General features: G+C 49.3%; 1 protein-coding gene across 1 annotated transcript; it reads right to left on the bottom strand.

Moving 5' to 3' along the window:
- Positions 1-4,034: 4,034 nt before the first annotated feature.
- Positions 4,035-10,821, bottom strand: LOC116987219 (G patch domain and ankyrin repeat-containing protein 1-like). The gene is made up of 2 exons (XM_033043081.1): positions 9,938-10,821; positions 4,035-4,656 (listed from the first exon to the last, which is right to left on the bottom strand). Exons 1-2 carry the CDS (start codon positions 10,522-10,524, stop codon positions 4,197-4,199), a joined length of 1,047 nt encoding a protein of 348 aa, XP_032898972.1. The 5' UTR covers positions 10,525-10,821; the 3' UTR covers positions 4,035-4,196.
- Between the last annotated feature and the right edge of the window lie 1,196 nt (positions 10,822-12,017).

Raw genomic sequence — 12,017 nt, 5'->3', positions numbered from 1 at the left:
CCATAGCACAATACAAATTTGGAGACAAATAAAATTCATTCTCAAATCAAGAAACCTATAGCTTCTCTCTCCTCTAGCTAATAATCTGTCATTTAAACTATCTATTATTGAAAAAACGTTTACTCCTTGGGAAAGAATAGGAATTAAAACGTTTGGAGATATGTATGAAATGGGAATCCTTTTATCATTCAAAGAATTACAACTTAAATACAATTTGAAAAGTAATCAATATTTTAGATCCCTGCAAATTCGAGATTACTTGAAAAAACATACACAAGAATATCAAACACTGACGTCAGATCTACTAGATGAAGGCATGAACAGAAAGGCGGAATTAAATCATTTAATATCATACTTGTATAATATTATTTTAAATATAGAGATACCTTCGTCAGATGTTATAAAAAGAGAGTGGGAACAAGAACTATCTATAAACATTTCTAAAAACAGATGGGAGAAATATTTGCTATATGTACATAAATGCTCGATTAATGGTAGACACATCCTAATCCAATTTAAAATCTTACATAGACTATATTACTCGAAAACCAAACAGAATAAAAATGTTCCCAATGTCTCCCCCACCTGTGATAAATGTCTAACTCAAGAAGCAACCATAGCACACTCCTTTGTCTCTTGTATAAAACTTCATAAATTTTGGAACAAAATCTTTGAAATCTTCTCAAAACTATTTAAAATAAAATTGGACCCTAACACAGAATTGATTATTTTCGGAACAATGGAAGCCTGGTCTGAGCTAACTTCATTTCAAATTTTCCTTAACTATGGTTTGATAACGGCAATACAACATATACTCAAATTTTGGAAAAATGCACTGACCCCAACGCTTAAAATGTGGATCACAAACATGTCCGAAACATTACATCTTGAAGATATGAGATTCGTCCTAGCAGGAAAATCAGAGCAATTCTTAAAGATATGGTCTCCTTTCATCGATTTATTACAAGTATAATATGGTGCAACATAACTCTGGTAATTAACCGTTTCAGAACTGGGTGAGGGGTGTGGAAAGATATGAAATAGGTATATCCCTTTTCTTTTCTGTTCTGTTTTTTCTTTTCATTTTTTTTCTTCGCTTCCCCCTTCTTTTTTTATTTCTTTTTTTTTGCTGGTCCTTTCGGGTCTTTTCTTTTTTTCTACATCTCTATGGGCTCTTTCTCTCTATCTATTCACAAATTACCAATTGTTAATAGGAAAAGGGGAGATTCAACGAGACCTGGGTGTCATGGTACACCAGTCATTGAAAGTAGGCATGCAGGTGCAGCAGGCAGTGAAGAAAGCGAATGGTATGCTAGCATTCATAGCAAAAGGATTTGAGTATAGGAGCAGGGAGGTTCTACTGCAGTTGCACAGGGTCTTGGTGAGATCACACCTGGCGTATTGTGTACAGTTTTGGTCTCCTAACCTGAGGAAAGACATTCGTGCCATAGAGGGAGTACAGAGAAGGTTCACCGGACTGATTCCTGGGATGTCAGGACTTTCATATGAAGAAAGACTGGATAGACTTGGCTTGTACTCGCTAGAATTTAGAAGATTGAGGGGGGATCTTATAGAAACTTACAAAATTCTTAAGGGGTTGGACAGGCTAGATGCAGGAAGATTGTTCCCGATGTTGGGGAAGTCCAGAACAAGGGGTCATAGTTTAAGGATAAGGGGGAAATCTTTTAGGACCGAGATGAGGAAAACATTTTTCACACAGAGGGGGGGGGGGGGGGGGGGGGGTGAATCTCTGCAATTCTCTGCCACAGAAGTGAGTTAGATGTGGCCCTTGTGGCTAAAGGGATCAGGGGGTATGGAGAGAAGGCAGGTACAGGATACTGAGTTGGATGATCAGCCATGATCATATTGAATGGCGGTGCAGGCTCGAATGGCCTACTCTTGCACCTATTTTCTATGTTTCTATGTAAATCCCGCATTGTTACTCAGCCAATGAGTGGGGTCAGGGCGGCACTTGCAGCGTCCTCGTGTTTATACTGTATTGTAATGTGGGCCTTGCTGATCCCAACAGTATATCGGCACAATGTGCATTTTACGCCAAACCTCCGTGTAAACCCGCATCCACGGTTGCGTCTGACACAGTAGATGGACACAGAGTGCTGGAATAACTCAGCGGGCCAGGCAGCATCTCTGGATAACATTGTAGGTGACGTTTTTCTGGTCGGGACCAAGGTCGGGACTCTTCTTCAGACCCGAAACTTCACCAATCCATGTTCTCCACAGATGCTGCCTGACCTGCTGAGTTACTCCAGCACTCTGTGTCTATATTCGGTAAAGACCAGCATCTGCACTTCCATCCTACACACCAATACGGAGAGTTCCTGTCCAAACGCTGGGTCTAAAATTGTAGACAGACCCCGCTGCTCCCCTCACGACCCGGGCTGCAGGAACGGCGGGTCGGGCAGCGTCTGTGGGGCGGCAAAACCGTCATTGGTGGGGGTCTAGACACCTCCTGATGCACAGATGCTGCCCGACCCGCCTGGTTTGTCCACCCCAACTCCCCATCACTCGCCCCCCTCGACCATCCTCACCCCCTACCCCCTCCAGCCACGTTGAAAAGTAGAATTAGGCCATTCGGCCCATTGAATCTACTCTGCCATTCAACCATGGCTAAGTAGACTCGAGTGGGCCGAAGGACCTGAATATATTTTGTGCCTAAAAAGCTTGAGTTCATACATAGAAAATAGTTGCAGGAGCAGGCCATTTGACCCTTCGAGCCTGCAATTCCATTTAATATATTCATGGCTGATCACCTAAAATCAGTACCCCTTTTCTCCCCATATCCCTTGATTCCATTAGCCCTAGGAGCTATATCTAACTCTCTCTTGAGAACATCAAGTGAAATGGCCTCCACTGCCTTCTGTGGCAGAGAATTCCACAGATTCACAACTCTCTGGGTGAAAAGGTTTTTCCTCATTTCAGTCCCAAATGGCCTACTCCTTATTCTTAAACTGATCCCCTGATTCTGGATCCCCCCAACATCAGGAACATTTTTCCTGCATCTAGCCTGTCCAATCCCTTAATAATTGTGTTTGTTTCTCTAGGATGCTCTCTCGTCCTTCTAAATTCCAGTGAGGATAAGCCCAGTCGATCCATTCTTTCATCTCATGTCAGTCCCGCCATCCCGGGAATTAACCTGGTGAACCTACGCTGCACTCCCTCAAGAGCAAGAATATTGAGCATGTGATATGGAGGCTGATAAAATTGCTGTTGAAAATCATTGCTTTATTTGTCCATTGTCCATTCTGCAGTTTCATTCCCTGCAGCCCAGTATCATGTCAGGCAGATGATGCTAAATCTTGAAAACATGACCCACAAAACTCAGGAACAACTTATTGGATGAGGTGAGCGAGGGAAATGGGCATGGGGGGGGGGGGGGTAGAATGGTGGGGTGGGGTGGAAGAAAGGGTAATGGGGATGGGGGTGGGTAGGAGAGATGGATGGGGTATGGGTGGGTTATGGGGAGTGGGATGGGAGGAGGGGATGGGGGCAGGGATGGATGGAGATGGAGGGGGAGGGGTGGCGTGACGAGGGAGTGGGGGAGTGGTAGGATGGGGAGTGGTGGGGAAGAGGTTTGTTGGGGGGAAGGGGGTGGGGCGATGGGGGGTAGCAGGTGTGGGGAGGAGGGGTGGGGTGCGGGAGAGGAGGGGTGCGGAGGAGGGGGTGGGGTGGGGAAATGGTGGGATGGGGTGAAGGTTGAAGCGGTGGTGGATGAGGAAGAGGGGGTAGAGGAGAGGGCAGTGCGTTGTGGGGGGGATGGGTGGGAGAGTTGTTGAGGGGGTGGGAGGGGAGGGGGTGGGAGTGGAGTGGGAGAGGGGTAGAGGGGAGGGGAGGGTGGGGGAGGGAGGGAGAGGGGTGGGAGAGGAGGAGGGAATGGAGGGGTGGGAGGGGTACGGTTGGTAGAGGGGAGCGATGGGAGAGGAAGAGAGTTGGGAGAGTACGTGAAGGGGTGGGGGTGCGAGAGGGAGAGGGCTGGGAGGGGAGGGGTGGGAGGGGAGGTGGGTGGGGAGTGGGAGAGGAGGAGTGGGAGAGTGAGAGGGGTGGGAGAGGAGGGAGAGGGAAGGGTTGGGGTGAAGTGGGAGAGGTGAACAGTGGGGATGTCTGAGAGCAGAGGCTCGGTGCTGGAGGATGGATCAGTGCTCCATGTACACCAGGCAGATGGAGAGGTATCTGGTCACCTACAGGTCCATGTAGACTCTGAGATCCCTCTCCCACTCCCTGCCCCTGGCCTCCCGGCGCCGCTCCTCCCTGCGGCTCACAGTCGCCACCCTGTGGACGCGGCCAGGAACGCCGCGCGGCTGCTGCACCGCCTCGGGGTCGCGGGCCTGGAAGTGAGTGACCTTGGGCCGCGGGCCCCTCTCGAAGCCCAGCCCCCGCTGGTCCCTCTTCAGCACGGTGCTGACGGGGAACTTGCGACCCTTCCCGCAGGGGCCCAGGCCCCTCTCCCGGTCCCAGCCCTCCCGCAGCATCATGCGGAAGCCCACGTTGGTGTCGGGGATGGAGTAATGTGTGGGTGCTGGAGCATTGCCCTTGCTCACAAGGTGCAGGGTGGATCTCTCATGTTGCTGCACACTGTCCTCTCGGTATTCCAGCTCGCAAACCTGGCACAGTTTCCTCCTCCCCTCCTCCGGCCGCTCCCTGCCAAGTGAATGAGGAACCATCCTTAGTTCAAGTCAGACACAAAATGCTGGAGTAACTCAGCGGGTCAGGCAGCATCTCTACAGAGAAGAAATTGGCAACGTTTCGGGTCGAGACCCTTCCTCAGACCAAGCGCAGGCTCGGTGATCGCTTCGCCCAACACCTCCGCTCAGTCCGTCGTAACCCACCTGATCTCCCGGTGGCTCAGCACTTCAGCTCCCCCTCCCATTCCCAATCTGACCTTTCTGTCCTGGGCCTCCTGCATTGTCAGAGTGAGGCCCAGCGCAAATTGGAGGAACAGCACCTCATATTTCGGTTAGGTAGTTTACACCCCAGCAGTATGAACATTGACCTCTAATTTCAGGTGGCCCTTGCTTTCTCCCTCCTTCCTCTCCCCCTTCCCAGCTCTCCCACAATGCCTATTGTCTCCGCCTCATCCTTTCTTTTTTCCGTCCCCCCCACATCAGTCCAAAGATACCCTACTCTAGTATCTTTGCATCAGACCCGAAACGTCGCCCATTCCTTCTCTCCATAGATGCTGTCTCACCCGCTGAGTTTCTCCAGCATTTTTTGTCTACCTTCTCCAGACTGATGTCAGGGGATGATGTAGGCAGAGACAGAATGACTAATGGAAGAATGTAGGCGGAGACGGTAAGACTAGTTGGAGAATGTAGGCAGAGACAGGTCAGGTCAGTAATCAGTTCAAAGTTAGGCACAAATTGCTGCAGTAACTCATTTGTAGTTCATGAGTAGTTCAATTCAATTTAATTTAGTTCAGGTTTAGTTCAGTTTCAGTTCAGGTCTGAAGAAGGGTCTCGACCCGAAACATCATCCATCCAGAGATGCTGCCTGTCCCGTTGAGTTACTCCAGCTTTTTGTGTCTATCTTAGTTTAGTTCAGGGTTTAGATTAATTTAATTTATTTTGGTGCAGGAAGAAACTTATAGATGGATAATGCATTAAAAACTATAATGGATCTTATAGAAACATTTAAAATTATTCAGGGATTGGACACGCTAGATGCAGGAAACATGTTCCCGATGTTGGGGCAGTCCAGAACCAGGGGCCACAGTTTAAGAATAAGGGGTAGGCAATTTAGAACTGAGATGAGGAAAAACTTTTACACACAGAGAATTGTGAATTTGTGGAATTCTATGCCAGAAGGCAGTGGAGGCCAATTCACTGGGTGCATTCAAGAGAGAGAGTTAGATAGAGCTCTTAGGGCTAGCGGAATCAAGGGATAAGGAGAGAAGTCAGGAACGGGGTACTGATTGTGGATGATCAGCTCGAAGGGCCGAATGACCTACTCCTGCGCCTATTGTCTCCCTGGCCTGACACAGACTGTGCCGAGAGATAATGACCAGGAGGGGGCAGAGTCCCCTTGTGAGCCTGTGGAGGAGGAGGGAGAAACATGTCCTGTGTCTTAAAATAGACACAAAATGCTGGAGTAACTCAGCGGGACAGGCAGCATCACTGCAGCGAAAGAATGGGTGACGTTTTGGGTCGAGACCCTTCTTCAGACCCTGCGTCCTACTGCGCTGGACAGGGTGCCTAAGAGATTCACCAGGACTTTGCAAGAAATCGCAGAGAGTTGTGGACACAGCTCAGACCATCACACAAACCAACCTCCCTTCTCTCCAGAGATGCTGCCGGTCCCGCTGAGTTACTCCAACTCTTTGAGTCTATCTCCCTTCCATTGACTCCATTTATACCTCACGCTGCCTCGGCAAGGCCAGCAGCACAATCAAGGACCAGTCTCACCCCAAGTAGACAAAAACTGCTGTAGAAACTCAGCGGTTTGAGGCAGCATCTATGGAGAGAAGGAACAGGCCACATTTCAGGTTGTGACCCTTCTTTAGGCGACATCTCGACCCGAAATGTCGCTTATTCCTTCTCTCCATAGAGGCTGCCTCACCAGCTGAGTTTCCAGCTATTTTTGTCTACTTTCGATTTCCCCAGCATCTGCAGTTCCTTAAACACCAGTCTCACCCAATCAGACAAGAGGTACAGAAATGCGAAAACGCACACCTCCAGATTCAGGGACAGTTTCTTTCCAGCTGTTATCAGGCAACTGAATCATCCTACCACAACTCGAGAGCAGTCCTGAACTACTATCTACCTCTCTGGTGACCGTCGTACTATCTTTGATCAAACTTTACTGGCTTTGCACTCAACGTTATTCCCTTATCATGTATCTACACAGTGGATGGCTCGATTGTAATCATCTATTATCTGTCCGCCGAATGGTTAGCACGCAACAAAAGCTTTTCATTGTACCTCAGCACACATGACAATAAACTACACTAAACTAAACAGATGTTTCCTTGGCTTGAGGTACAGGGAGAGGTTGGTCGGCTGCTACTTATTTCCTTGGAGCATAGGAGCGCCAAATAACGTCTGATCTGCACAGACTTGGGGAAATCATGGTGGCGCACTTGCAGCGCCAGGGACCGGGTTCGACCCCGACTATGGGTGCTGTCTGTACGGAGTTTGTACGTTATCCCCGAGACCTGCGTGGGTATTCTCTGAGTTCTTCGGTTTCCTCCCATTCGAAAGAAGTGCAGGTTTGTAGGTTAATTGTCTTGGTAAATGTAAAAGAAAAAAAATGTCCCTAGTGGGTGTAGGATAGTGTTAATGTACAGGGATCGCTGGTCGGCATGGACCTGGTGGGCCGAAAGGCCTGTTTAACCATATAACCATATAACAATTACAGCACGGAAACAGGCCAACTCGGCCCTTCTAGTCCGTGCCGAACACTTATTCTCCCCTAGTCCCATCTACCTGCACTCAGACCATAACCCTCCATTCCTTTCCCGTCCATATACCTATCCAATTTAATTTTAAATTATAAAATCGAACCTGCCTCCACCACTTCCACTGGAAGCTCATTCCACACAGCTACCACTCTCTGAGTAAAGAAGTTCCCCCTCATGTTACCCCTAAACATCTGTCCCTTAATTCTCAGGTCATGTCATCTTGTTTGAATCTTCCCTCCTCTCAATGGGAAAAGCTTATCCACGTCAACTCTGCCAACCCTCTCATCATTTTAAAGACCTCTATCAAGTCCCCCCTTAACCTTCTGCGCTCCAAAGAATAAAGGTCTAACTTGTTCAACCTTTCTCTGTAACTTAGTTGCTGAAACCCAGGCAACATTCTAGTAAATCTCCTCTGTACTCTCTCTATTTTGTTGACATCCTTCCTATAATTAGGCGACCAAAATTGTACACCATACTCCAGAATTGGCCTCACCAATGCCTTGTACAATTTTAACATTACATCCCAACTTCTATACTCAATGCTCTGATTTATAAAGGCCGGCACACCAAAAGCTTTCTTTACCACCCTATCTACATGAGATTCTACCTTCAGGGAACTGGCCACATTTATTCCTAGATCACTCTGTTCAACTGCATTCCTCAACTCACTACCATTTACCATGTACGTCCTATTTTGATTTGTCCTGCCAAGGTGTAGCACCTCACACTTATCAGCATTAAACTCCATCTGTCATCTTTCAGCCCACTCTTCCAAATGGCCTAAATCTCTCTGTAGACTTTGAAAATCTATTTCATTATCCACAACACCACCTATCTTAGTATCATCTGCATACTTACTAATCCAATTTACCACACCATCATCCAGATCATTGATGTACATGACAAACAACAGTGGACCCAACAGATCCCTGTGGCACCCCACTAGTCACCGGCCTCCAACCTGACAAACAGCCATCCACCATTACTCTCTGGCATCTCCCATTCAGCCACTGTTGAATCCATCTTGCTACTCCACCATTAATACCCACCAATTGAACTTTCTTAACCAACCTTCCACGAGGAACCTTGTCAAAGGCCTTACTGAAGTCCATTTGGAAAACATCCACTGCTTTACCCTCATCAATTTCCCGAGTAGCCTCATCAAAAAATTCAAGAAGATTAGTCAAACATGACCTTCCAGGCACAAATCCATGTTGACTGTTCCTAATCAGACCCTGTTTATCCAGATGCTTATATATATTATCTCTAAGTATCCTTTCCATTAATTTGCCCACCACTGACATCAAACTAACAGGTCTATAATTGCTAGGTTTACTCTTAGAACCCTTTTTAAACAATGGAACAACATGCGCAGTACGCCTATCCTCCGGCACTATTCCCGTTTCCAATGACAATTGAAATATTTCTGTCATAGCCCCTGCTGCATATTGTGTATATATTGTGTTGTGCTGCTGCAAGTAAGAATATCATCGTTCTACCTGGGACATATGACAATAAACAACTCCTGAGGTAGAAGTGTGAGCTTATTAAGGTGTACAAGATCATGAGGGGCATGGATAAAGTGAACACTTGCAGTCTTTCTCCAGGGTAGAGAATTCTAAACCTGGAGGGCAACCCGAAATATCACCTGTCCATGTTCTCCAGAGATGCTGCCTGACCCACTGAGTTACTCCAGCACTGTGTGAAACGTCACCTATCCATGTTCTCCACAGATGCTACCTGACCCGCCGAGTTATTCCAGCATTCTGTGAAGTGTCACCTATCCATGTTCTCTACAGATGCTGCCTGACGGAAAGGTCCCGACCAGAAACACCTCCTGTCCATAAGTTCTAGAAGCAGAATTAGGCCATTCGGCCCATCAAGTCTGCCCTGCCATTCAATCATGGCTGATCTATCTTTCCTTCTCAACCCCATTCCCCTGCCTTCGCCCCACATCCCCGACACCCGTACTAATCAATTAAACGTCTATTTTCTCCAGAGATGCTGCCTGACCTGCTCAGTTCCTCCAGCAGTTTGTGTCTATCTTTGGTATAAACTAGCATCTGCAGTTCATTTTTATTTTAACTTCTGAAGAAGGGTCTCGGCCCGAGACGTCACCCATTCCTTCTCTCCAGAGATGCTGCATGTGTCACCATACCTGAGTCTCTCCAGCAGTTTAGACAATAGTCAATAGGTGCAGGGGTAGGCCATTCGGCCCTTCGAGCCAGCACCGCAATTCAATGTGATCATGGCTGATCATCCACAATCAGTACCCCGTTCCTGCATTCTCCCCATATCCCCTGACTCCGCTATCTTTAAGAGCCCTATCTAGCTCTCTCTTGAAAGTACCCAGAGAACCGGCCTCCACCGCCCTCTGAGGCAGAGAATTCCTCAGACTATCTATTTGTGTCTATCTTTTATTTTAGCCTCCCGATTTGGAAATGTGCAGGTGAGAGGCTGGAAGGGAAAGAGGGTGCGTGTTTCCGTAGAGGCACTGCCATGCCCAGACCACCAAGAGCCTCATACCTGCGGTCTTCTTGTTCCTCTGGACGAGTGTGATATTCCTCCAGAGCAGTGACAATTTCTGCATGTCCAGCCTGTCGGGCCAAATCCAGAGCATCGCGTCCCGTGCAGTCACACACTCCGACCCATGCAGCTCCAAGACTCAGCAAGTACTTCACTGCTTCCAGCTGCCCACTGTACGCTGCACACATGGTGGCAGTCCAGTAGTAACTGTCCCGGAAGTTTATATCGCTCACTCCTGTCTCCAGCAACCTCCGAAGCATTTTGAGGTCCCCGTTCTGAGCAGATTTCAGCAGCAGATGCCCGTTCCTCTGCCCTCCCTCGACCTGATGCCCGCTGGGGCCACCTGCCCGCACTCTCCTCCACTCGGCCTTGTGTTTACGGACTGCACTGGAGCTGGTGCTGGCCCGGCTGCTGTTGCTGGCCTGGCTGCTGGAAGCAAGGACGCTCTCATAGAAGCTCCTGGCCTGCTCCCCGTCCAACCCTCCCTCCCTGGAGAGGGGAGAGTAGGGCACACGCCGTTCACCGTCCCTCCAAGCGTCTCCATCCTCCACCGCCCGGGTGAAGCTGATTAGCTGCCGGCAGCTCATTGCAAACAGAAGCTTTTCACTGTACCTCGGTCAACAATATCCCAACTGAGCAGCCTGTCTCGATGGTGCCAGCGCACAGCTTCAGAGCAGAAATAAAACAAACATCAATGCTCTTGGTCTTTCACCCCACACATAATAATTCCTCTGGTCTCTGCAAGGAGTCAATGGCTTGGAGTTCATTCCTGAGAGGATTATATCCACTGCTGGAGATCCCTTAAGCCTCAAGGTGTTTCTGGAGAAGGGTCGCGGCCTGCAACGTCACCTATTCCTCTCTCTCCACAGATGCTGCTCGACCCGCTGAGTCGATCCTTGCTCCACAGCTGCTCCAAAGGCAGACCCTTGCTCCACAGCAGCGAGGGGTGATGTGGTCAGGGGGGAGGAGGAAGAGAGGCTGCTGTTGTTTGTGGGTCTGTTGGTCTGGGTTAGACTGGGGGCCAAGGCTGGGAGACAAGGCAGAGGGGGAAGGCCGGCTGTACAACTCCGGGCCCAGGCTGTGGGGACCCGGGCTAGGCCGCTGCCCCGCCGCAAGGAGCAGAAATCCAGTCCCAGGCGGCAGAGAGCACAACTCCAAGCCCAGGGGGCTGCGGATCAACTCCAGGTCCAGGCTGCGGGTCCCGGGATAGGCCGCGCCGCGGGGGTTGCTGGGAGTTGTAGTTCGCCATTGCCCGGAAGTGGCCGCGACGGTGGTGAGCAAAGATATTTTCCTCTCTCACACAAACACACATTCATATAAATATATATATAAGTTAAATTTAATTTTGTGCACAGTGTGTGTTAAAGCAATACAAGGGAAGCTGCACAATTCAATGCAAGGGAAAATACGCAAAGGTGGGGGCTGGGGAGGAAAGATGGGAGGGAAATGGGGGAACAGGGGGAAAACATTGAGAATAAAATGAACTAAAATATGTGAAGTGATAGATGAACTGTATCAAACACTGTTCCTACAACACTGATGACACAAGACGATAGAGCGGAGAGCACAGCGGGAGAATTACATACCGGGTCGCGTTTGGCTTAAACAAATGGCGGCCGTGACGTTCCGTTACGTCCTAAACGTCAGCCCATTGGATTTCGGAGGAGTGCCCTATCTTGCTGCTCTATAAACTTTGGTAGGGAGGGAGCTCCACACTGAGGAGGGAGAGGGAGCTCCACACTGAGGAGGGAGAGGGAGCTCCACACTGAGGAGGGAGAGGGAGCTCCACACTGAGGAGGGAGAGGGAGCTCCACGAGGAGGAAGAGGGGGGGAAAAAGAGGGGGGGGGGGAAAAGAGGGGGGGGGGGGAAAGAGGGGGGGGGAAAAGAGGGGAGAGGGAGGAGAGCTCCACACTGAGCGGGGAGGGAGAGGGGAGAGGGAGCTCCACACTGAGGGGGAGGGGAGGGGAAGGGGAAGGGGAGGGAGCTCCCAATTGAGGGGGGACGGAGCTCCCAATTGAGGGGGGAGGGAGCTCCACACTGAGGAGGGAGGTGGAGGTAACAGTGTAAGTTGGGGCACTG

This window comes from Amblyraja radiata, chromosome 25, assembly GCF_010909765.2.
Source record: "Amblyraja radiata isolate CabotCenter1 chromosome 25, sAmbRad1.1.pri, whole genome shotgun sequence".
Taxonomy (NCBI): domain Eukaryota; kingdom Metazoa; phylum Chordata; class Chondrichthyes; order Rajiformes; family Rajidae; genus Amblyraja; species Amblyraja radiata.
This window is presented reverse-complemented; position numbering and strand designations above follow the sequence as displayed.

Bases quoted from the DNA above. Each gene is read 5' to 3' on its own strand.
- LOC116987219 (XM_033043081.1), bottom strand. From the start codon at position 10,524: ATGAGCTGCCGGCAGCTAATCAGCTTCACCCGGGCGGTGGAGGATGGA. The intron at 4,657-9,937 runs GTATGAGGCTCT...TTCACTTGGCAG, and splicing joins GAGGAACAAGAAGACCGCAG to GGAGCGGCCGGAGGAGGGGA.